The sequence below is a fragment of the Harpia harpyja genome, chromosome 4, assembly GCF_026419915.1.
Source record: "Harpia harpyja isolate bHarHar1 chromosome 4, bHarHar1 primary haplotype, whole genome shotgun sequence".
Classification (NCBI taxonomy): Eukaryota; Metazoa; Chordata; class Aves; order Accipitriformes; family Accipitridae; genus Harpia; species Harpia harpyja.
This window is the reverse complement of record NC_068943.1, coordinates 42,540,880-42,566,721: the sequence shown is the minus strand read 5'-3', so window position 1 is coordinate 42,566,721 and position 25,842 is coordinate 42,540,880. Positions and strand designations below refer to the sequence as shown.

At 47.2% G+C, this 25,842-nt stretch overlaps 1 protein-coding gene across 7 annotated transcripts in view; it reads left to right on the top strand.

The window, feature by feature from the left end:
• B3GAT1 (beta-1,3-glucuronyltransferase 1) overlaps window positions 1-25,062 on the top strand; it is a 60,350-nt gene extending 35,288 nt beyond the window's left edge. For 3 of the 7 annotated variants that reach the window (XM_052786423.1, XM_052786422.1, XM_052786420.1), the window contains exons 2-7: window positions 6,553-6,671; window positions 6,827-6,973; window positions 9,943-10,451; window positions 13,101-13,397; window positions 20,311-20,429; window positions 21,686-25,062. In XM_052786423.1, the coding sequence (XP_052642383.1) occupies window positions 6,668-6,671; window positions 6,827-6,973; window positions 9,943-10,451; window positions 13,101-13,397; window positions 20,311-20,397 (1,044 nt within the window). In that variant the 5' untranslated portion in view covers window positions 6,553-6,667 and the 3' untranslated portion in view covers window positions 20,398-20,429; window positions 21,686-25,062. Of the gene's footprint in view, window positions 1-3,569; window positions 4,026-6,552; window positions 6,689-6,826; window positions 6,974-9,942; window positions 10,452-13,100; window positions 13,398-20,310; window positions 20,430-21,685 lie in introns of those variants that run through there. The other 4 variants (XM_052786421.1, XM_052786424.1, XM_052786425.1 and 1 more) reach the window with 4 other exon arrangements.
• The last annotated feature ends 780 nt before the right edge of the window (window positions 25,063-25,842 follow it).

Sequence of the window (25,842 nt, the reverse complement as noted above, 5' to 3'; positions counted from 1 at the left end):
GCTGTTGGAAGCAGTGAAATCTTGGGACTAGGCAGTGTCGTCAGCATAAGAGCAGTGCCATCACATCTCCTGTCCTGTTTCTAGTTCTGTCCATTTCTACCGGCATCTGCAGAGGTAGAGCAGCATGGGGGGAAGATTAATCTGGAGAAAAGAAAGTTTCTGATGCTTGTTAAAATTTGGCTGAAGCTCTGAAACTCAAGGGTTTATACATTTTCCAAACCGGTGGGTGGTTCATTCTAATTCTGGATATGCAGTTTATTCACATGCACAACTAATCCTTTTTCGAATCCTGTTAAGTTCTTGTTCTTCTTAGTATCCTGTGGCAACAAGTTACAGAAGCTAATTGTGCTTGTGTTGAGCTCTGTTGATCCATTTTGCTCATGCTTGCTTTAAATTTTAAGTGTTGTTCTGAGAAGCTTGGTTAATATTATTTTTTCCTGTGAGATAATCTATGTTCTTGATCCCATTTGTTGCAACAGGGCTCAAGGGCTCAGGACTGGAAGGGGAGTGTAGGTCAGGTTTTGCTTCAACTGTTGCAAGGCTGGGGAAATTCTGCAGTCTCTGTGCCTCAGTTTCTCTAACAGCTTGAAAAACACAAGGAGTGGCCGCTGTGTATGTAGCCAAGGCAAGTGTAGTGACAGAACTAGGGTTTGCAGGTGAAGCTGGACAAAAGTATTGAGTGGAAAAACAGCCTCCTAAAACTAAGCTTCTTTTCCAGGCTTTTCCAATATTTCTGAATTTTCCTTTTTTGTGTGTTTAAAAAAAGAAAGAAAGAAAGAAAAAGGAAGAACACATTATTTCTCTATTTTTGGCCACAGGAATTATTTTAATTTTTTAAAAGAAGGAAACAAATGCTGGCTGAAGGGATGATGCAAACCCCCACTCTCCATCATGGACTCAGTCTGCATTGGCTCAACATTTTTGATTCCCGTGGATGAATCCTAGCTGGCAGATTGGTAACGGTGGTCTGAAACATTTCTGAATCATTCTCACTCCTGTTCTTGACTTGCAATTCAAGCTTCGTGTTGTACAAATCAGTTCTAGCTCAAGGATGGTGCATTGCCCCTTGCAGCATCATGCAGCCTTCTGGGAGGGCTGGGCTGCAAAGCCTCTGTCCTTTTCTCCTGTAAATCAGGAGAATCTGAGGTTGAAGTTAGCACCCCTGATTAAATCCTCGAAGAACAAGCAATTCTGCGTGCTCATTACTCAGTTCTGGCTATGTTCTGCTTAATAACGAAACAGTAATTAGCTCCACAGTTTTGCTACTATACTTACAATCGCCCCCATTAAAGTTATGGGGGTTTTAGGCAGTAATGGCTTACAGAGTAATTAACGAGCAAGAGGCTTTATTACTACCTTTGTTTTTAGCCTGTGCTTTACAAGCCTTTTCTGCCAAATACCAAAATCTTAGACAGAGGCTTGTCGTGCCCATCCCCTGCCGCGCAGTGTGGGGAGGAGCAGGGCTGCATACGGAGCACCTGGAGCCGGCCACCAGCATGCCCGCATGTGGCCACAGGGAGCCCAGTGACAGAGCCCTTGTCCCCAGCGTCTGCCGTGCTGTGTGATTGCAAGGGAGAGTTGTAACTACCCTATGCCTCAGTTTCCTCATCTGAAAAAATGGACATGACAGTGCTGCGCTCACATGCCCGCAGTTGTTTTCTGTGCGAGACGACTGGCTCAGGCGTGTGAACTTGGATGTAAATTCGGAAGGGTTTTTGGGTCACGGGGGTTGTGGTCCACGTGGACTGACGTGGGCTGAGCAGAGGGATCAGCTCCGGCTTGTGCTGCTCCTGCATCATTTTTCAGCAGGGATCAGAACCAGTTGCTATTGCAAAGGTGAAAGAAACCCTGTGTTTAGGTTTAGGGGGTACTTTGCCCAGGTGGAAAAGCTATTAGTGAGAATATACTTTGTATCCTGAAGTATGAGTGTTTATTTTCTTTCTAAGGCTTTTGTTGTAGGATTTGGCTGTGTGTGTTTGTTATTTCCTGGCTGTTTTGTAATACAAGTAAGTGTTTGGTATGTTTGTTTGGGTTTTTTGTGTGTGTTTTTCTTACATCTAGACAATATTTTTACTCCAGTGACTTATGTGTATAGAAATTCAACTCAAGCAATTCTTTAGTTTAGCATGTTCTAAGTCATTTCTGTTCAATGTGGGAAAACCAAGGAGTAATGACGCTGGGGCTGATCAGCCCCAAAGGAAGAAAGAAGGTAAAACTCACTATAAACCAGATTGCAGATCAAATCAGTGTTTCCTATGGTAAGTGTCAGAGCTGATGCCAATTAACTTGATTTAAAAAAAGAACTTTCAGCATTTAATAATCCAGCACGTTACTAACACATGGCTCCAGGATTTATTAAAGCTTTTTTATTAGATGAGCGCCCTTTTAATATTGTCATGCCTTGACACCATTGCCCTCTGCCGGAGGATGTGAAATCTCTTTCACCATGTGGCATAGCCATTCTGCTTGCAGCATGTCAAAATATATTTCTGCCAAGGAAAGTCTTTCCAAACTATGCAAAACACCTTTGTTTTAGAACTATTTTAACCCCCAAATCGCTTACATTCGAGCTGGTGATTTGTGTCTTTTCCCTGATTTTTCAAAACTGAAAACGGAAAGTATACTTTCTGTAGTGGAAAAGGGAGTTTGATCTTTTTAATTAATTCATGTTTAAATTTGTTCCTCCTCCTTCTTTTCTCTGTGGAGGAGGAGATAGCAGAAGCCTAAAATTGACAATCTGAACAAAGCCAGGTTTTGTTTTGAACATTTTCAGTGGGAAAAGGAGAGTGGTATTATAATGGGGCAGGGGTAGAGTGAATGCCGTGAAGAGGAGCATAATTTTCCCCAGACTAATTTTTGGCTAGCCTCACTTGTGCCATAAGCTGCAACAAAAAGCGTCATTTGGCTTTGGTAGCAAGGGATTTTTTGGATGCGGGGCAAGGCCTCTGTCTTGGGCTGTGAAGCTGTGACTTCTCTCACCAGCAACGTAAAATCGCAGGCAACCATGTATTTCCTAGCTGACATTGTTCACAGGAGAAAGTGGATTTCACCTTTTGCAGCTTTAACATGTGACGGTGAGGTGGGAGCATGGCTTTGTTACACTGAAAACTGGTGTCACCCTGCACTGAGGCCCTCAATTGCATTAGCGTTTTGAGAGGCAACACACTTGCTTGAAATACTTCGCCTGGATCCAGATTTCATAGTGCTCACAGCAGCCCCAAGTGAATTCTTACGATGTCCTTCATTCAGGCTTCTCAGGGTCATCAATAAAATCAAATCGCTTCAGGAATTAACAGTGAGCAAATGTCTTTGCTGCAGAGCAGAGCACGTGGCACACCATGGGTGCCGACAGGCAGCTCGGGCTGCAGAAGCGTGGGTCAGCAACTCGGGGTCAGGCTGCGGTCTGTCGCTCCACGTTCTCCCCCAGCCGACCATCGCCATCTGCGATTCAGATCCATACTGGGGCTGTGTCCCTTTGGGCATGTGGAGCGCGCTGTATGTAGGGAAGGGAACATTAATTACAGCCGCTGCGCGTGGGGTATCCGATTCACATCTGCAGCCCGCAATTGCCGATGGCGCAGAAGGAGCTCAGCGTTCAGCCAGCCCCAGAAGGACATGGGGAGGATGCGTTCCCACGGTGGGGAGTGCCGTCCCCGTCCCCAGGAGCTCTCTGCTTGCCAGCCCGAGCAGAGCTGCAAAGCAAAGCCGACAGCTCTCTCTGCTGGGGCACAAGTGGGCTGTGTTGGCCCTTGGCAGCTGGAAGCACCAATGTGACAGATGATTGACCAGGGAGCTGCTAAATGCTCTGTAGCAAATTAAAAGGAATCGATGCTGAAGAGACCAATGCACAAATTGGTGGAGCCTGTTCATTTTCCCCTGTGTTGAGGGGCTGGAAATCAGAGTAGCACCCCAGCCCAAAGGTGCCCGTTCTCCATCATATGAAGCCCAGGGTCAGCCTGTCCTAAGGGAGGATGCTGACAATTTGAGTCCGGATTGGCAGGAGGCAAGGAAAAGGCATCTTTAAGGTAAGAGCACTGTATTCGGAGGAAGCTGCCCTTGACAAACGGGGCATTTGATGCATGCCAGCCCACTGTGGCAGTTTGCCAGATGCTGTGAATTGACTCTGAGTGGCTCTTTTAGCAGGTCATTTCCTCCCACCCCTCTCCAGTGGCAGAGTCCTTTCCCTGGTGCATTTGCAGTGAAGGCACTTTACTAGGCAAGGTGTTCAGTCTTTTCAGAGCTGCCCCTTACTGCTCTGCTCTACAGGGATGCTCAAGGGACATATTCTGGCTGTATTAGAGGATTCAAAGGATGCCAACGCTCAGCATCCTCTGTTCAGGCACTGGCAGCAACTGCAGGGACAGCAAGGATGAGGCCAGATGCTCTTTCCTGAGGGCACTGTGTGCTTTGGCGGTGCTAGGCCAGCAGGATTTCTCTGGCTCTGAGAGCTGGACAGGGTTGCAGCAGAAGGCTTATGTTTGCTGGAATCATTCCTCCTCTTCCTCCCTGGTTTATTTTGTTTGGATGAGGCTGCTTTCTCCAGTTCTGAAAAAAACAGGGACAAATCCATGTTGCTGGGAGATGCTTCCTTGAAAGTCTGCAGGGTGTCCAGCTGCACAGAGCATATCCTTGGGCTGTGAAAAGCTTTTTCCTGCTGGTTCCTCATACTTGACTGCAGGAAACCCTGCTTTCTGTAGAACCAGCTGTGTTCGGTGGTTGGTTTAGGAGTTTGTTGTCGTTTCCTCTGGAGACCCTTCCAGAAGACTAGTTCCCTCTTATCACCCTCACTAGCTGCAGCTTGCCCTGACCCACCACAACTTCCTTCCATACTGCTTGGCCCTTGCACTTCCTAAATGCAGTTTGCCAGCACATCTGCTGATTTCGTCCTCTGACAAGGGTCTCCTGAGTGAGGCTTTGCCTCTGTGCACGGTGCTGGAGGAGGGTGGGTGCACGTGAGGAGGATGGGTCCCCAGCTCCGTAGACGCTGGCACTGTGATCTCTGGCACAGGTTTTTGTATGGGAGGTGACAGGTCTCTCCCTGGTGAGAGAGCTCTGAGTGGGGAACTGGCTGTATGCTGGAGTTGGCTGGAAATTTTTTGACAAGTTGCGTTTTTGTATGTGTGGAAAAAAATGGATTCACTGAAACTTTTGTTGAGGGACATTTACATGTCCCTTTTAAGGACGAAGGCCAACCTGTGTTTTCCCTACCCCTTGTTTTCCCTGGTAAATTATTACCTCTGTGATTGAAGTGCTAATTTGGAAGAGCCAGGTTCTGTCCAGCAACTTGAATATCACTTGCTTGCACCTTAAAAGGACAACCCGTTGGTTCTTGGAGCCATTTCACTTCAAGTCTTCCACTGGGCTCAGTGCCGGAGGCTGACTGTACAGCCCAGTGGTCAAGGCATGGCCAAGGGAAATTCAGATCAATCCAAATGAAGCTAATCAGGGATTTGAACCTGGATCTCTCTATGAGAGATGGCTGCCCCATGCAACCAAGAAAAAGCAAGCTCCAAGGGTCTCAGGAAAAATATTTGCAAAGTAGCATTGTATCTACAGCCCAGGCTTGAGGAGCTCCCCTCTGATTTAAGGAGGGGATCTGATAGTTTCCAGGGCACTGCAGTGTCAGTGACTGACCAGCCAGCCAGCGGCTGTGCAGTGGGAGATCAGTGCTTTTTCCCAGAGCAGACTGCTCCCTGCCTTTGACTGCGGTATTCTCTGGGCTCTCCCTTATCTGCAATGCAGCCCTTTTAGCAGTGGGCTAATGCGTTCCCCCACATGGGAACAGTGGTACTAAACTGCTACCCATGTTTGCAAACTGTCCACCATACGTGTCCCTGCTAAGTGATGTACTTTGCTTGCCAAGATACTCGGATAAAATACAGTCTGCTTAAATCTTGTATGTGCTCGTATAGAATCAAACTAAGCTATTGTGGCAGTTTAATATACTCCAGTCGCAACACCTCCGAGATGGAAGAAATGAACCTGAACAGGCCATTGGAAGCCTGAGTTAAAACTGGCTGCATCAAAGATGCCAGCGGGATGGCCTGAGCTGAGGAGATTACAATGACAGGCAAAACACAGGGTCACTAGCTTTGCTGGAGCTATATTCCCAAGAGCATGGGTGCAGTCAGCCTGAGTGCTCTGCCTGGCGGAGGGAGAGGCTCTGGTGGGTCAGAGCACTTGCTGGTGTGTCAGGCAAGTAATGTGGTCATTATGGTCTCTGCTCCCTCCTAGGGGCTTGGACCTAGCACATGGCGTTGTGAGGTTTGGCTGGCTTGTGGATGAAGGGTCCTTTAACGCTGGGGGATGGTTCAGACACTGCAGCACCGAGCAACTTCTGCTTGGCTGAAGCAAGGGCCTTGCTTGACAAGTGGATGCCAAGGAAAGCAAGGCTCTGGACACCCAGGAGTCATCTCTCCCTGGGGGGGTGGGACACAGTTCTGTTGCTTACTGCCCCAGTTTGATTTGCTCTTCTTGAGGAGGATTTGTGAACTCTGTGGAGCAGCTCCCTAGTATTTTTCTCTGCCTACTCACCTCTGCTCTGTGTTGCAGGTTTCCTTCCAAATGAGTCCCTGAGGTTACTGCTGGCAGCTCCAGCAGTGTCCTGTAGAAGTGCCCTCCTGCTCCTGGTCCCAGCAGCTGAGACCCCTCCAAACCTGCTGCTGCAATGGGTGGGTTGTAAGCACTGGTAAGACCTACGAGTCGTGTCGCCTTCACTGCTCTCTCCCTCTCTCGCGTTCTCTCTCTCTGTCCTTGTTCCTTCTTGCCCATTTATTTCTGTTCTCCATGTGCTCTGCTGTTCTGTCTCTGGGGTTTTCACTGTCAGGTAATGAGGAGCTGTGGGTCCAGTCAGTCTTGGAGATGCCGAAGAGACGAGACATCCTGGCTATCGTGCTGATAGTTCTGCCCTGGACACTACTAATCACCGTCTGGCACCAGAGCACCATTGCTCCACTGCTTGCAGTGCACAAGGGTGAGAGAAATCAAACCAGCCCATGCCAAGTCTGTGCATCCCTCCCTCGTCCTCATCTCCTCTCTCATTTCATTTCTCCATGGCAGCCATGCTCATCTCAGCTCCCAGTCCATGCTCATGCAGAAGCCTCCCCACTTCTGCTGTAGGAACAGCCCAGTGCTCATAGGGGTTCTTCAGAGACATCAAACTCCAAGCCATAGGATGTGCTTACTGCACTTGGAGAGCTCTTTATGGCTGTCCTGGTTTCAGCTGGGATAGAGTTAATTGTCTTCCTAGTAGCTGGTACGGTGCTATGTCGCCACAAGACAATGGCCTAAACCCAGAATCAGTCAGAGTACTGAAGGAGGATGCGTTTCTTTGTTCTGTGATGATCCATAAGAGAGGAGTCCCTTCCTGCTGGCCTTTGCAGCATTCTGCACACAAGTTAGTCCAGCAGGAGAGCTGCAAAAAAGAGAGCAAACAAAGCTGCCACTTGAGACAGGGAGACGTGAGGCAAGGAGCATTTTTTAAGTGTCCTCAGGAAAGCAGCAAACTGGTGCTCTTGCACTTGAAGGAGAAGGCAAGAGCCAGCACGTCACCTAATTGTTTGGTGGAGTTACAGTGCTATGGGAGAGTCAGCTTCCACGCTACCTGTCACACAAAGCATTAAATAGAGCCCTGTCCGAAATCAGATGAGTGCAAGGAAGTTCTGAGGAATCCTCTCTGGCCAGAAGGGTCCTAGTTTTTAACCTGCTCTTGGCATAGCAGCAATATCCAAGGGCTGTGAGAGCTCTTGGGGGCTGGAAGAAGCCACGCTGCCTACTAAGGTCTTCATTCTTTGTTCTGCCCTTCTGCTGAGCGCCAGAGCAGGCAGGTCAGCTTGGGGAGGCTTGTCTGTGGGGAAGAAGGCCAGCTCATTTTCCCTCTCTGGTCCCTTTCTCTGGGAGATTCTCTCCCCTTTTCATCTTATTGTTTGCGCCCATGCTCCACAGTTGCTTATCCTTTTGCTGAACAGTCTGATTGTGCAGTTTGAATTGTCAGAAGTTCAGAGTCTGTCCTGAGCAGCTTTACCTTTCCCCCTGGAGGACTGACAGCCGCCCATGAGGCTTTGGGCAGTTCTTAAGAGAAAAATGTCTGTGATCCCCTCTGGAAGGTGGACAGTGCTTCAGAGGATGAGGGATCTACTGGGCTTTAAAACAGGACTTGAAAGACTACTGAGAATACACTGTCTGTATACCAGTTTGATTCAATGCCCTAAAAACTGGGAGCTGTTTTTTGTGAATGGCCACGGAGGCTGAAGTTACAGCACAGAGACTGCGCTGCTCCGACTCAGTCCTGAACTTACCAATGACCTTGGTAAGACACTTCCTCTGCCTCTGCTTCTCCGAGCCCCCAGTGGAAAATGCGTGGTGATAGAGACCAACCTGAAAGCTTTTGGGAGAAATAATTTTGTTCTTTTAATGTGTTTCTGAGATCCTTTGGTAGCAGGTGCTGAAAAAGGGATGTGCATCTCTATGCTAGCGAGTGCAGAATGGCAGCGCTTACACATGCCAGGATTTACAGCTGAGGGTTTGACCTGCAGGGGTTTGCAAACTGTCTCAAGCACCACCATCCTGGCTAATTACATTTGTGTCTGTGTCCAATGCATTTTGCAGGTTTATTTTTTAATTGATTCCAGTGTTCTCTGCTTTCAGAGAGCTCTGCTATGTGATGCTGATGTGCTTTGCCTTATATAGGGCCTGATACCAACATGTGCAGTACACCTTGTCCCTGTGCCCCCCACCAGATATACACCCTCCCTCCGTCAATGCCATGGAGTACGAGGCCTTCATTTGGTTCGGGGCTGGTATCAAAGTCTATGGTGCTGGAAGAGTAGCATGCTATGAAAAAAACATAGGTAGTACCCTGCTGGGTCAGATCTAATGTCTGTCTGTTCCTGTTCTTTCTCATCTGAAGTTCCTGGTAGTAGCTGGTTTTGCAAAATCTGTCGCTCAAAGTAGTATGTGCCCACTAGAGAGCAGCTGGCTTATATCTGAATGGAGGTGCCCCTTCATCTCTCCCAGTTCCTAACTGTAGACCATGGTATTCCTGCTGGTCTACAGTGGTACAGCAGTGTGAAAGTCACACCCTGGAAAAGTGACAGGTGCATGAACTTTTTTTTTCCCTTGGGCTGATCATGAACAAGTCTCTCTTTGCAAGGATTTTATATGTGTGGATCAGTGTATCCTATATATATATGCTGTTCATTGTTCACATCAGCACTACTGAATGGGCTGTTATGTTCAGAGATTGGTAGGGTCTTTTTGAGGAGAGGTTAGTCAGAGGCAGGTGAAAGTCTCTGCAGGAAAAAGCCTACAATTACAGGCTTTAATTTCTACTCTCCATTTCTGGATTGGAAGTGTGTCTTTCCCTGCGTCTCTGTGCCCCATCCCAAGCCTGTCAGGAGAGCAGTGGGGTACTGCAGTATCGTGGCCAGATGATGCTGTTGGGGGATCTTCACTGACTTGGTATCTTCCACCAGTTAGTTCCCTGCCTCCCAGTCCCGGTGCTCCAGTGCCTGAGTGCAGAGCCGTGAATCCTGTCCCGCTGAGCGTGGTGCCCAGAGCACTGGAGCTCTTCAAGAATGACAGACTGTCAATCCATGTTGCTATTTTCTTTATCTAGATCTAATTGCTGTACAAGCTTGTCTCTTCTGGGTGCTTTTTGAAGTTGCTTATTCTGAGCACTCAACTGCAGCATTGTCCAGGGCTCTCAGGCCTTGTTTGGAGCTAGTTTTCTAACAGCAGGAAATTCTTTTCTCATGTGTGTTTGTCCCCGATTGCTTTATTTATTTGTGTACTTATTTATTAAACCCTCCATCCGAGCTTGTTTCCTTTCCTCTGAAACCATGAGGGTGACCTGCTATTAGCAAGCAGCCTGCTGGCTCAGTCAGGGGGTACTGGAGGACTGAGTCCATGTGGCTTTTTCTTCTCTCTCATACCCTTGCTCAGATGATGGTGGTGATTCCCGGCGTGATCTTGCTGCAGGCTTGGACTCCAAGGAATACTGCTTGTCGGACCGGGACATTGTGGAGGTGGTGAGGACAGAATACGTTTATACCCGCCCACCCCCGTGGTCAGACACCCTTCCCACCATCCACGTCATTACACCCACCTACAGCCGGCCCGTACAGAAGGCAGAGCTGACGCGCCTGGCCAATACTCTCCTGCACGTGCCAAACCTGCACTGGATCCTGGTGGAGGACTCACAGCGGCGCACGCCTCTCATCACCCGGCTGCTGCGGGACACGGGGCTTAACTACACTCACCTCAATGTGGAGACACCCCGCAACTACAAGCTGCGGGGAGACATGAGGGATCCCCGCATCCCCCGGGGGACCATGCAGAGGAACCTTGCCCTGAGATGGCTGAGAGAGACCTTTAACAAAAATAACAGCCAGCCTGGGATTATTTACTTTGCCGATGATGATAACACCTACAGCCTGGAGCTCTTTGAGGAGGTAAGACGCTGCTGGGGGGCTCCCAACTGACTGAACACAGCAGATAGGCATGTGGGGTGTAAAAGATGCTGTGTACTGAGCTGAGGAGATGCTGTGTACATCCTCTCCTGAGCTCTGGACCAGTCTTGTCTGTAGAACGGTCCCACTGCAGCTGTCCTGAAGTTTTCTCTGGGGCTTGGTTACTGCGCCGCAAAGTGTGTGTTTTCCTAGAGTCAAAGGCATCCTGTGTGAAGTAACAGGAACCCCAGTTTATACTGTGGCATGTGACCAGGAGGTACATAGTTTTTACTGTAAAGGAAGCTAATGAGGAGCTGCCTTACCCTGTGGGGAGCCTTGTTAGGGTTGGAACATCACTTGCTGTCCAACGTGCCTGTGCAGAAGCACGTGCCTAGCTAAAGAAACCTTAGCCATCCTCCTTCCATGCCCCACCCTGGAGGAGATTTCCAGCTGATTCCTGATCTGATGTTATCCACCTTTCTTCTCCGCCACTCCTATGTATTGCACTTGGCTGTCTGTTAATTCATGTTTGTTCTTGTTTGAGGAGTCCCTGGGGTTTCTCCTCCTTGCTTGCTGTTTGCATTTGTTTGCTCTCATCCCAGAGTGTCCGCTGGTTAAATACTATAGCTGTCAAGAGCCTGGCACCTGCTCTGCACAGATCCCCAGCTGAGGTAGCAGTGCCCTTTCAGAGTTACGCCTGAATGGTGTCAGCACAGTCATAGCACTCGCAGGACATCTTGTTCAGAGATGCTCTGTGCGGTTGCCTCTGGGTTGCTGCACATGCGAGGAGCATGCGTTTGTCAGTGCTTGCTTCTACTCCCAGAAAAGTGGTGCCCTTTGCACGCTGCCTTGGAGAGGGCTGTCTCTCTGCTGGGAGACATGTGCAGCACTCCCCTCTGGAGCTCTCCCTCATGCAGCATCAGGGGATGGATGGTCTCCCAGGCTGTTGGAAGTAGGCAATGGGGCTGAGATCTCAGCCTGGAAGTTTGGGGCTCCAGGAGCTGTGATGGCAGGCTGAATTTCAGCATGTCCTGACAGTCTTATCAGGCTTGAGCCAGGGAAAATTCCCATGTGCTTTCCCACCTTTGCTGTTTGTTCCACTCCTACTGGGGCTCTAAGTGAACTCCTGTGCCTTTCCCTGTCTGCAGGTATGCAGTGGTCTTACAGTGCCAGGTACACTGTACCTCACCTGGCTTCCAGCTCAGAAATTACTTGTTCCCTTGCTCTCCTGAGGCCGAGCTCTTGCAGCAAGGGACAAGAAAGGAGGATTGCCTCCTTCCCCACCAGTTGCCAGTTTTCATATCAGGGATCTCCTATTTATTCACTCCATATATGCACCCTTCCCCTTCCCTGATGGCTTTCACTTGAGCTTGGATAGCCACAGGAGTGTACATGCTTTTGAAGCTGAAAGCAAATTCAGACTGAATGTCTTTCTTCCACAGTCCCCTTTGAGGCTTGCTCTGGCAGCATCTTGAGACAGACACTGCACATTAATAAAGTAGAAAGGGTTCCTTCGTTCACCCCTGTGCTTTGCTCGTAGAGGCTTCTCCTCTCTGATATGTAGCTGCAGTTAAGGTCACATGGAGCCAATGAAATGTGCTGTGAAATGCAGAAGACACGCACTATTGTTCCCTGTGGACAGGGGCTGCCATTAGCATGTGTATAATGCAGAAGGGCAAGTGCCAGAGCTCTTCTGGTCGCGTTTGCAGTAATTAGCAGTGATGAGATTAGCTCTGGGAGATCCCTGATCTAAGAGACTAGGCTGAGAGCAGAACACGAGGCTGAGCCTGCCAGCATAGCAGGACAGGGCACTGGGGGGTGAGTGGGCAGACTAGCATTCAAAGCATCTGCATTGGCAAGAGCAGGGATCTGAAGCATCCCATGATGGCTCCTATCTATTTCTGTTGACTCGGCAGGGAGTAGAGGCATCCAGCATTGCTCCACTGGGTAGCAGGAGCAGCTACAGAGCACTGTCCTCCATGCTGGGAGTTTCTGGAGAGGCTGCGCATCTCAGCTGTCCCTGAGGTTGTGGGCTACAGCTGCAGTGCCTCATTCTAAAGATGCTTTTAGCCTTACTGAGGCTCATAGGCTGAGATTGCAGCTCAAACTCCTTAGCTTTCAGAGAAAGCACCTTTCTCCCTCGATATGCCATTCCTGCATTTCCAGGTGGCCTTGGACAAGGTGCTTTCCTCCTCTGTGTCCTGATTTCCCCAGCTGTCCATGTGGAGGACTGATGCCCAGCAGCTCTAAAGACCTTTGGACAAAAAACCACTCTTAAATCTCAGTTATGTGTATTATTGGCAGCTTTGTTTTCAGTGCTGAACTCATGCTTGGTTCCGTGGCTATCCGTTACTATTGCTATTATTAGCTGCCACCTTCCAAAGCACTTTGCTTCTCCAGCTTCAGAATGTGCATCCTTGTACAGGTGAGTAATGAGCTCTGTGGCTTGGTCCAAGCCACAGAGGTTGCCTGCGAACCTAACCCAGGCTCTTAGCTCTAGGGTTTGTGCTGAAGCTCAGGGGCATTTGTTTCTTGCAGGACAGTGAACAAGGTGAAGTCGTTCTGCTGGCGTGCTGGTTTGTGTGTTGGAAGTCGCGTGCAGCCGATCCTTCTGTGTGCACCCACCGTACTCTTCTCTTTCCTTACCTCCAGATGCGCAGCACCAGAAAGGTGTCAGTGTGGCCAGTAGCCTTCGTCGGTGGCTTGCGCTATGAGTCACCCAAAGTGAACGCTGCAGGGAAGGTCTATGGCTGGAAAACTGTGTTCGACCCCCATCGCCCCTTTGCTATAGACATGGCGGGGTTTGCTGTGAACCTCAGACTGATTCTCCAGCGATCTCAGGCTTACTTCAAACTGCGAGGAGTGAAGGGAGGCTACCAAGAGAGCAGCCTGCTCCGGGAACTAGTGACCTTGAATGACCTTGAGCCGAAAGCTGCCAATTGCACTAAGGTATGGTCTCTTCCTCATACATGGGTTGTAAGGATCCAGAGGTAGGAGAAAGTCCGTTCAGTCACTTGTCCTATGCGTTTGAAGAGAGCACATCCCCATTGCAAGGGAGCCGGGAATGGGCAATTATGTATTAAAATGTGTGGAGGGCAGTTATCTTTTTTGGTTGCAGGCTGCTAGCAGTTGCCATAGGCCTTGAAATATGGAGTCTTCTCTCCCCTGTAACTGTTCCTCTTTCTTATATTACCTCTAGAAAATATCCTTATTACTTTCAAGGTGGGCTTACCTGTGGCCTTGCTAATCCCCTGGATCAGGGAATTCCATAGGTGAAATGTATGTCAGTTGCTTTACATGAATTCCTGAGGGGGGCTTTTGAGTACTGGTACTCCTGTGATAAGCCAGCATCCTATGAGATTTGGCCCCCTGGAACCCATCTGAGCTGTAACCCAGGAGTACAAGCCATGATGTTTCCCAGCTGCCGGGAAAGACTGTTCACACAATCACTGCCTTACTACGAAGTTGCCTTCTCCCTCTTGACATCTATGCAACATCGCTGTAGTTGTCCACAACAACCTGGATCTTTCTGTGCCAGAGATCATGTAGAAATGTTTTAATGCCTGGCATGTTGCTCTGAGCTCTAGAAGGCTTCCCTAAAGCTTCACTCTGTGGGGGAGTTACTGCTATCAAATGACTGCTAATTATTTGACTGTACACATTGCCTAGGAGCCACCAGGTCATGGAGCAGGACCCCTATGTGATAAATAACGTAGAAATTCAGAACGCGATGATGGTTCTTGCCCTAAAGACTTCCCAGTCTAAGATGAGAGACAACAGATGGATATCTGTCTGGAATGACAGGGGAGCATGCGAGACACAATGAGACAATGCTGGTTAGTGTGACAGGCATCAGTCACAGCACGTCAGCAATGGAGGTGCTGTCAGGTGCTTTTGAAAGCTTTGTGAGTGGGTCCACTGAGCACTGCAGGCATAGACGGGGTCCCTCTGAGATCACAGACCCCTGTGCAGCACTTTCATGCCTTTGTCTGTAATGGGCACCACCCAGTCTGATTTAGGGAGTTTTTATTGTTTAATTGTCCCAGGAGGATTTTTCTTTTTTTACAAATGAGCTGTTACTGCCGACAGACCCAGAGTTGGACCCAAGCCTCCATCGCTTTTTGGGATAGGAAAAAATTTTGAGTAATAACCTTTGTCTTTGCTTTCCATCTGCACTGCTCCACCACCCACAGCCACGCTAAAACAAGGATCTCGATGTTCAGCAGTGCTCCGGCAAGGAGTCCGGGGGTAAGGAAGAGGAGCTGAGGGGGAGAAGGAATTTTGTTTATTAAGTGATACCTGCTGTGCCTCATTTTTTAAATCTGCATGTGTGATGTTATGGCTGTCCGGCACTGGGATAAATAACACAGATGGTCTCCCAAGGGTGGGAAAAGAGATTGGCTTAAAATTAGACCTCTGATCTTGGGCACTGCGTGCCCTACTAGCTAACAAAAAAGCATTGTCTGGAAATAAATGTGTTTCCAACAGGCCAAGGGAGATGCACAGGTTGCTTTTAGGCTGGTGTACAGAAGATTAGGGGTGTTTACTTCATGGCCAGCTATGCAATCTTTGGTATATTGTCCCTGCTGTAAATAACTGTTTGAAAGAAGCTGTGTTAAGAGGCTGGGGATAGGAAATAATGGCTGTGGAGGAAAACATGGAAGAAGGAGAGGAAGGAAAAGGTTGTTTCCAGGCAGGAGGAAAAAAATGGTGCTGTCAGACAGGCTGCTGTGTCGATGCTGTCACACAAGAGCTGCAGGTCAGAGATGGAGAGGAAGAAGGAATTGCTGGCCAGGATTTGAAGCAGACTGCATTTCTTTCTTTGGCTAGGCTGTGGGGATCTTACAAGCGCCCTTGTTGTGAACTGAATGCTGTCTGCTCCTGGCAAACTCTAAGTGCAGCTTTTCGGGTTGAGCTTTGCCTTTCTGCTTTTAGCTGATGCCAGCAGCCTCCATTTCCCAATTGCTGTTTTGCTCACCCGTTTGACGAGGAGGAAAGTCCAGACAAGCAGCAGAGAAGGACAGAAGTAGGCTGCGGTCTGGGGTCCTTTTGCCCCAAGCTCAAAGCACAGACTTCTTTCTCATTGTGCTAGTGTGCTCCCAGCAGTTGTCATGGTTTGCTTCTGTTAAGCATAACCATACTCCTGCTTTGCAGTGAGATTTACATTAAAAATTATGAAGTGCTCAGATAGAGTCATTAAGGAGGGATCAGAGAAGTATGTAAGATAAGCATAGACATCTGTTCTCCAAAAATGCTGCCTTCCCTGTGTGCAGTGCTGGTATTTGTAATATTTATCAGAATTCAGCCCACAAATGCACACTCCTGCAAAAAGCTTAAGCTTTGGCCAAAGACGTATATTCTGCTTATTTTCTCTGATTTGGGAACTGCCCAAAATGAAGGAGAAAATTAAGGAAGTCAGTATTAATTGCCAAGGAGAAAGGAGAGAATTATCCCTCCTTATCAGGAGGGAAGGGTTGGTTTATACTGGAGTCGTAAGGAAACAAGGCTTTGCAAGCGTGCTATGTATTTCTGTGTTCTGCTGCTTCTGCATTTCCACACGCACACCCCCAAAGCAAACCATACTCTCTTCAATCCATTGACACAGGATAGTGGTCTGAGATTCTGTATTCCCATAAGGTTGATGTAACTGGGACATATTCTGCTCCCCATTTTCTATTAACACCTGAGGAAACAAGCTGCACTGTGCTCAACCAGGGAGCCCTTAAAGGAGGGAGACTTGGAGCGGCCCCAGCTATTGAAAAAGCCTCAGCGTGGGCTGGCACAAGAGGACAGACCACAAAATACAAGGTCATTGGAAATGAGGCGTCTCTTGTTCCAGCTGCTCCTGGAGCCGCTTGTTTCTCCAGGGAGATAGGCATAGGTACATTTCTTTGGGTGAGGCAGACTTTTGTGCACTCGGGTGGTCTTGGTAGCAATTCACTGGGATTGAAGTGGTGGCTAAAAGCAGTCATTCCTCCTCTCTCCTTATCTCGTGGTTGAGTAAAATCTGAGATTAAATCTGCGGGTTAGCAGCTCAGTGTTTAGGTGGATGCTGTGAAAGGGAATCGGCTGGCAGCTTTGCGCTGGGCTGGGAATGGCTGTCTCTGAGCCTTAGAGGTGCTTGTGGGCACTATTAAATGCCACAGTCGGTATAACAGGTTGCTATCAGACACAGGCTAGAGAACGGGGAGCAAAGAGACCTCTCCCAGCAGTACCTGAACCCCACACCAATACTGTGGCTACGGTGGGTCTTGGAACTGGCTCTGGGAGGGGAATAAGTCCTTTTGCATATGGAGGAGACCAGCCAGGAAATTGCACAGCAAAAGGAGACCAGAACTGGCTACTTTGCGATGTCACAGGTGTAAAACAGCTAAAACTAGCTCAGAATGGGCAGGAGAGAGGGAAAATGTCAGCCTAAGGCAAGAAGGCTTGAAAAGGAGTACTTTGGTTCCTCCTGATTTTATCCTGTGGTGCTACACACAGCAGACAGGGGAATCAGCTTCACGAGCTCTTTATTTTCTTTGCCTTGCAGGGGCTGAGCAGCAGGGTACGGATGGAGAAGATCTGTCCTCTTTTGGGTTAGATTGTTCCTGAGATTGGGCTCCTCTTTTCATGTGGGTTTGTGACCAGTGGTTTGCGGTGAGCTTTCAGTATCCTGACTGCTATGTGACGGCACTTTGTGGGTTAAGCTTCACACGCACACCAGTGAAGACACCAGTGCTCGAGCTGTTGATTTTTACAACAGACATGCAGAACTTGGAGGGTTCTTTTGGCCTTGTCTTGTACTGATTAGTCACCTGAACTGCTGTGCCAATGCCATCCCCTGTACCACAGCTGAAAGCTGTAATTTACATCGGAGTAGTCTGGGGTTTGCAGCACGGTCTGCCTGCACTGCTCCACGGTGGACCCTCAGATCTGTGCTGCAGCTGCAATAGCTCAAATTAGACTGCTGTAACCTTTTCTTCTCTTGTGGTCTTCTATGTTCCGCCTATAATACCCATCATCACAAAGCACAAATCTTTGAGTTGGTGTAATTGCACAGTTGAAGATTACTGTTTAAGCTCTGGCTCATTTAATAGCAGTGGCCACAATTCTCTCGACATATGAGAAAAGCAAGAGTTATAGGGAGAACCAATGGATGTGCTTTTGGGAGAAGAGCCCACAATGCTTAAGAGAGCCTGCAGAAATTTGGTTTTGCACAAGCTGGGAGGAAGCAAATCTGTTGTTTCAGCTTGGTGTCTCTTTTTCTTCATGTCGTGTAGTCTCCATTTCACATAACGATTATTGAAACCCTCCATGGAGGACCTGTGTGCTTAAAATCCTGTGGCCCCCTCCAACTGTAGGTCGACTTGCCTGTTTGCTTTTTAATTTCCTGTTAGAAGACAATGAAGAAGTCTGCTATGGAGATGAACCCTTGTAATGTCTTAGATCTGTTTCGAGTTCTGTGATTCTGAATGGCAAGGCTGTAACTGATTGGAAGTGTTTTGCAATAGTAGAGATTTTTAAAGGGGACTCCCTCAGGTGACCTATATGAAACCACTGTTCAGGGAAAGTGAGATACTGTTTACTGCCTTGCAAGCTGTATTTTTTGCAAAAGCCAAAGCTTCCCTGAGGCATAAAACAAACACACCGCTTGTGGAAAAAATCAAGCAATTGGCTGAGAGGAAAAGCAGGTGTTTCTGTATTAAATGGTGATGTCCCTCGCACATTAAAGAACACAGCATGAAAAATGGTAGAAGCTGCTGTATCAAGCTGCAAACTCTAAAAATTGGTCCATTTTAGTTAATATAACTGTCTTTTTGGTACTTGGCTGTAACAATGCAAAAGTGGGATCCAGTTTAAAGAAAAGCTAATAATGCATAGTTGTGGTCTTCTGTTTATGGAGTATGTAGTTAGAGTTGCTTAAGTGTGAGTCCCATTCCTGGCAGAGTGCAGCTCTTGGCCATCAGCAGGGTTGAGATTTTATGTGTCAGAAGTGGAAAGAACTCTTACCTGTTCCTGCTGGAAAGGAGAAATGGCTACAAGATTTTTCTAGCACCTGGACTACATTAAGGTTTATACATTCTGTTTGTTGGATGAGGAGCCCGTAACTGATGCTTGCATAGCACTGAGCGCCGCTTGTACAGACCTATTTGGTTTTGCCTTTTCATAGGAAAGTAACAGAGTAATCGCAGCAGTGTTGCTGCAGTGGGTGAGCAGGACTATAATAAAGGCTAACTTTGATGAGCGGGCTCTGAGGTGGTTGTGGGGGAGCAACGAAATGGTTTTTTGGACCCACTCCAGACAGCAGTTGGTCTCTACTGCCTTAGTATTAGCAGGTGAGATTTAAGCCCCGCACAGGAGGTGACTGCTCACATCAGAGACAAATTTGGTCAAACAGCTTCTTGGGAAGGTGGGGGTGCTCCTGTTTAACCAGAAGGGTTTGAAAAGTGCTTTGTTCATCCTTTAGAAACAGAACGTGCCCTCATTTTTCAGAAAAGCAGGGACTGCGTATGAAATGGTTTGCAGATATTTGGATTAAATGTGCAGAGTATTGTCATAGCAACAAGAGGGAAACCCCCACAAGGTAGGAAATATCAATGTGAACAGGTGAAGGGAAGCAGGAAACTGTAGCTCTGAAGGGATAAAGCTGCTCCCAGCAATTCAGGTTCTAGGAGCAAAGCAATGAGTATAATTGAGTCTAGTGAGGGGAGAGTATTTTAAACAGCTTCCAGAACTGTCTGTGCCAGCAGTATAGAGCAAAGCTAGTAGAAACTATTTACCTATAATACTCACCCCCCCTCTAAAAATGTTATACCGCCTCTTCAATTTATATTTTTTCCTGTTCTCCTCCACAGATTTTCATCTGTATTAAACTTTGCTGCTAAGACCGAGGAAAGCTTTTAGTAGAAGCTTCAGTTCTGTTTTAAGCAAGTTGGAGAGGGGTTTGAAAGTGACACAACCTATTGGACCTGGTAAAGAATAGTGGATGGCAGCATGGGGCCAGCATTTCAAAGGAGATGTGTATGGGGCTTTTGGGGTGATATGGTAGACTAATGCTTGCTGGGTTATGAAGGGGCTGTGTGCAGCCCAGAGCATGTGGGAGGAAGGGAGTGTTCTGTAACTAGCTCCTGCATCTTGCAGCTCTGAGATGGCAGAGGCTGCAACAGAGAACTGGAGTAGCAGGAAGTACTTCACAGATCAGCGTCACTCTCACGTCTTTTTAGGGTCTTGAAAGAATTTAGAAGTGAAAAATAAGTGATAGTGAGGTTAGGGAGCAGACTGATGTCTTCCCTCCAAAAATGGATTTTCAGAGGTGCACTGAAAAATTAATTTTAATATTTCACACAACCAAAGGCAACGGTGACGACTGGAGCAGCTGGTGGTACTCAGTTTAACTGCCTCTTCCCTCTTAATGCATGAGTCACAATGTGACCTGAAGTGGCAAGAATTTGCATTTCCACTCTGAGCCTAGCAAGTAACTCCCACACTGGCCAAGGGTGTAGTAACATGATAACCAAGAACCAGAGTAAGGAACTTGGTCTATGAGGAAACACGCATGTGATTCTCTGGTTATGAAGGAACTGCCTTACATCATTGAAAAGGTTGATGAGCCTTTCGAGGAAGATGGTTGATAACTACATGGAAGGAGCAGGTTAATGTCCCAAGACAGTACACTGTAAAATGGGTAATTTCTGTGCACTGTGCATTTTGGGTAGCAGTAGGCCTGCCTAAATTAAGTTTTATGCAAACCTCCTTTCAGCTGTGAATGCGCCATTAGGCTCCAGGGTAGATGGTTAAATTGCACTATTGATTTAATGTGCAAGAATATTTGTTAATGCAGTGAAGAAGTGCAGCTAATGACTTCTGTTGGCTTCTTCAGATTTTAGTCTGGCATACAAGGACAGAAAAGCCTGTGCTGGTGAATGAGGGGAAGAAAGGATTCACAGATCCCAATGTGGAAATCTGACTGTGGCAAGGCTGAATGGAGACCAACACCAGGTAAGAGCTCACGTTTTTGAACAGCAATGAGAAGCAACAGTAAAAAAGGAAAATACTAGACAATGACAGGGAAAAGCTAAGAGCTCTTTTAAATGTGCTTTTTAATTTCTATTTTTCACATCTATGACCTCCCCTTACTGCAAAGCTTCTTGAGACCATTAGTTAATCTCTCTTTTTGTATCTTTAAGACAAGCTGCTAAAGGGGAAATACCTGGTGAGAGGTTGGGGGGAAGAAGAGAAATCCAGGGAGTAAGAGTTTAGGCAGAAGTTACATTGTTAAAAAAACAAACCCTTGCCTAAACAAGAAGATTGCCTTCTTAACTGTACTAATATAGCTAAAGCATAAGGGTGAAGGATGCGGGTTCATCCACCTGCAAACACCTGAGGAAAACTAAAGCAGTATCAGTGAAAGCATTTTTAAGTCAGGCAGAAGCTTTCACTCAGGGAAGAGTTTAATCTGTATCCACATCAAACCCACACAAAGTCAGTGACAAGCAAGGGAGTGTGTGGATTAAACCCCACAAGAGGTGTTTGTTTACCTAAGGTGAGCATGTAGTGTCTTCTTCAGTGGAAAGGAGGAAAGAACATGCACACTGATGGCTGACATCCTGCTCATTTGTTCATGCCCTGGCTTCTCACCTTGAATTACCTGGGCACCCTGGTGCATTTAGTCTTCTGTATTTCCAGAGTGCACTCTGCAGTTGGTTTGCTAGATTAAAGGATGGGCTATTCGCTTGTATCTGCATCCAGACTATGTTGCTGCACTTCGTTATTATGGGGAAAAAAATAAATGCTCTACTCCCTTTAAATGGAGTGTAGAACCAGGCCTGGAAGGGAGAGAAGGTTGCTGCTTGTTCTCTTTTCCTCTTGAATACAGAGAAGTAAGCAGCAAAGGAAAGGGGTAGATTTGCTCAGCAGTGGTATATTTTTAACAGTAATGAGCTCTCTTATAGCACATTCCCTCAGGCTAACTGGATGGAGCCCTGCCTGCTGCAGTGGCCTGCCTTTGCGGCCCATTGGCAGGACAGCAGAAGAAAGTCTGCACTGCATATTATCTGCGCTATATATAGCGGCTTTGCAGAGAGGCCATACCTCTTCAGCGCTGTCACAACTGCTTTTCACCAACACCCAGTTGCCTAGCAGCAGTACTCACAGATCTGCAATCTGAGATGGGTTTTGGGATAGTTCCAAGGGGTGGCAGCTAACTGCAGTGAGGCAGAAGGGTAATATACATGCTGGTTGTGTCTCTGTTGCAGATTTCTTCATGCACAGCCTGCAAGGTTCCTCTCCACAGCATACAACCAGCCAGGACCTCTGCTGACTTCCAAGAGTTTTAGCATACTGAAAACAAGCAACACTGCATACATAAACTACCCGGATTCCCCTGCCCTTCCTCCTGGACTCTGAGCAGAACCAGACGCTCTGGAGGTGGAGAAAAAGCACAGAAAATACAGGACTGACATCAGCTTCAGTAGAAGACCAGCTGCCTCGCGAGATGCTCAGTTTGGGAGAAGTGCATGCAGGGCACGATGCACTGAAGACGTGGCCCAGCTGGAACGGTAGTCTAGACTGAGGGGGCTGTTTTACAGGACCTGAAAGCAAGGGTGAGAATGCCCGCAGGAGTGTGTTGGCCCCTGGTGACTTGTTTTTCCTGAGACACATGTACCTTGTGGCTATGTGTGCAACAGCCTAAGCAGCTCTCTGTTCATGGAGGGGACAGCTGCCTTCCGAGATGGCACCTTAGCCCTTAATTTTAGACCTACTTTAATCAGTGTTTATTACGCTGCACAAGACAAGAAGGTTTCGGGGAAGGGTGAAAAGCAAGGCAGGTTAGAACAAACCCATTAAGTATCTCTGTTCTCTTTGTATTCCCTCTCCTTTCCCTTCATTAGTTTCATGGTTTGGAGGGCACTCTGACATATACCTCTATGTTCATAGAACCATAGAATAGTTTGGGTTGGAAGGGACCTTTAAAGGTCATCTAGTCCACCCCCCCCCCCTGCAATGAGCAGGGACATCTTCAACTCGATCAGGTTGCTCAGAGCCCCGTCCAACCTGACCTTGAATGTTTCCAGGGATGGGACATCTACCACCTGGGCAACCTGTGCCAGTGTTCCACCACCCTCATCATAAAAAATTCCTTCCTTGTATCTAGTCTAAATCTACCCTCTTTTAGTTTAAAACCATTACCCCTTGTCCTATTGCAACAGGCCCTGCTAAAAAGTTCTTATAAGCCCCATCTTTCTTATAAGCCCCCTTTAAGTACTGAAAGGCTGCAATAAGGTCTCCCTGGAGCCCTCTCAACCTTTCTTCATAGGAGAGGTGTTCCATCCCTCTGATCACTTTTGTGGCCCTCCTTTGGACCTGCTCCAATAGGCCCATGTCTTTCCTGTGCTGAGGACCCCAGTGCTGGACGCAGTACTCCAGCTGGGGTCTCACCAGAGCAGTGCAGAGGGGCAGAATCACCTCCCTTGACCCGCTGGCCGCGCTTCCTTTGATGCAGCCCAGGATACGGCTGATTACCTGGGCTGTGAGCACACATTGCCGGCTCACACCCAGCTTTTCATCCACCAGTACCCCAAAGTCCTTCTCAGCAGGGCTGCTCTCAATCCCTTCATCCCCCAGCCTGTATTGATACCGGGGGGTGCCCTGACCCAGGTGCAGGACCTTGTACTTGGCCTTGTTGAACCTCATGAGGTTCACACAGGCCCACTTCTTGAGCTTGTCCACGTCCCTCTGGATGGTGTCCTGTCCCTCAGGTGTGTCAACCGCATCACTGAGCTTGGTGTCATCTGCAAACTTGCTGAGGGTGCACTGGATCCCACTGTCTATGTCACTGATGAAGATATTAAACGGTACTCGTCCCAATACGGACCCCTGAGGGACACCACTTGTCACCGATCTCCATCTGGACATTGAGCCGTTGACCACTACCAGTTGACCACTGTTCCTGGATGGAGTTATGTTTACAGCATGTGGTTCTACTCATCCATGCTAAAATAATTGGAAGTGAGTTTTAATGAGATTGTTGTGGCCATACACTGTAATACTTCATCCAGGCTCAGATCTTGGTTCTGTTTAGCTCTAATTTGGTTCACATGAGCATTAGCTGTGGGATTCTCTGAAGGGTGCTCCTACATAGAGCTGAATTTCCACTCTTAAAAAATAAAATTGACTGTTTAAAACTAGGGATCGAATGTTAAAAGCTGATGGTAGTGCATTTACCATTCTACTGGAATGTATCCTTCAGCCCTAGCCCCTTTTTCAGGGCCATGCCATACTACTGCAGAGCTACTGGTGGAGCCATGCTGGAGCACTTCGAGAGTTAACTTCTGATGGATAGAGCAGCACCCTTGTAAAGGGGATCCTGTGCTTAGTGCTCTGTTTCTTCAGCACCCGGCTTGAGGTAGGTTGAAAAACTATGTAGAACATTAGTCACCTCTTACCTGTTCTGTAACATCAAAGGACCTGAGATAGCATTGATGAAAGGGTGTTCTCCGACGAAATTGTATTTTGCTTCTCAGTGAGACACAGGACTAAGCAATGCAGAAGAGGAACTTGGGTGCTACTACCTTGGTTGACTCTGTATTTGAGATGATTGACAAACTTGCTGAGGAAGAAATTGAGGTACAACAAACATACCACTTCTCCCCGCCTCCAGCCCCTTTAAAAATCCCAAAACCTACATCCCCCTTCATAGTTGTTGTCAAACCTTTGATCAACCCCCACTGTTCCAATTCTTTCAAAAAGGTCTGAAGCACAATTTTACCTTTGAATTAAGGGAAAACGTAAGCCTGGAAATGGACTTGGTTATTTTTAGCCCTAACATATAGAACTATTAAAATGCTATAGATTGGATTGTTAGCTTCACAGTGCGGAAGTCTCCCCTTGAACTAATGACATTGTGTACTTCCTAATATTTAAAAAAAAAAAAAAAAATATTTTTTTGTAAGTTATTTTCTCCCACTGTGTATCAAAACCATTGGGGAAAAGTTGCATTCTTTAGTTCCCAGTCACAGAAGCCTTGCTACGTAGCCTTTACAAAAAGTTCCTTTAGATGCATTGGCTGAAGCGCTACTTGGATAGAAAGCATTTGATGCTACTGGCTGCTGGCTGCTCTATGGGAACGGGTATTGTTATCTTGTATTAAAACAGTAGCTCTCTGCACTCAAGCAGATTTATTCTATTATTGTACTAGCTTTCCAAGTTCACTTCAGCTTACAAACCCTAGAGTGGAAAGAGACATTTTTAAAGGACTACAAAGTTTTCATACCATTTAAATAGTTTCCAACTGATGTCCTCTCCTAGCTGCATGTTTTGTTTCACTAATCTTAATTCCAGTCCCTACTGGGTTACAACCTTCCCTCCTTGGAAGGAAATAACTTTCAGAAAAATGCAGAGGATTGAGTCCTGAACACAACCCTGCATACATGCTCCACTCTCCTTGAAGCTGGTCACACGAGCCTGGGCCCTTCCAACTTGCACAGGGGCTACCATGGTCCTTGGGAGCAGAGATACGTATGTTCAGTAAGACCAGCTCTGGCCAGGATGGACAGCTGCACTGCCTGTTCTCAGTTTTAAACAAAATGTATTTAAATTTGTTAAATAAAATTATGGTTTCTAAGAGCCAGAATACCCCGCAACTCCATTATCAGAGACAGTGCACATGTTTGCTGTTTCTCTCATAGCCTGAATCCTCTGGTTACTGGAACAGAAAGCAGGGGCTGAGCGACTTCTCGGAGATTCTGAACAGATTCGCAGCTTGAATTTGATCTCTTCCTCTCCCTAAAGAGATGGCAGCTCCTCAGTGACTGCGGAGCTGGTGAGTTAAAAAAACAAGTCATGTTTTTCTAAATGCTGTGTTTCTGTTTTGAGGGACAAAAAGAAAGAAGAAAACAGGATCCAAGATCCCAAGATTTCACAGCAGGTTTAACTAGAAAGTACAGATGTGCTTTCCCATGTATGCAACCCCTTTACTTCTATCCCAATCTGATCCCTGCTCATTTTACAAGGGGGAATTTCATCTTTAGGTGCTTCACAGTGAGAGCAGGGGTGGAGGGATGACTGGAAGACTAACTCGTCCTTTTCTCCTCCTGCACCTCCTCCTTGGAAGTTCTCATTCCTGCCTGGCCTGAAACATGATGATATATTTGAAATAGGACAAAACACATTACACTTTTTAAAACTTTTTTTTCCTTTTTGAGAGAGAGACAACCTCCATAGTAAAACTTAGTGGAAAAAAAGCTCGGATTAAAGTCATTTGACAACCAACTTGGCTTCCAACAAGTGAACAAGTAATGGCCTCTTTGCAGAGTAAGTTGCTAAATTCTGCCTGGAAGCACAACAAAATGGTTTTCCACACCTCGTTACTCACATGTTCACCAACTATTTTCTCCCTATCTAATTATAAAAG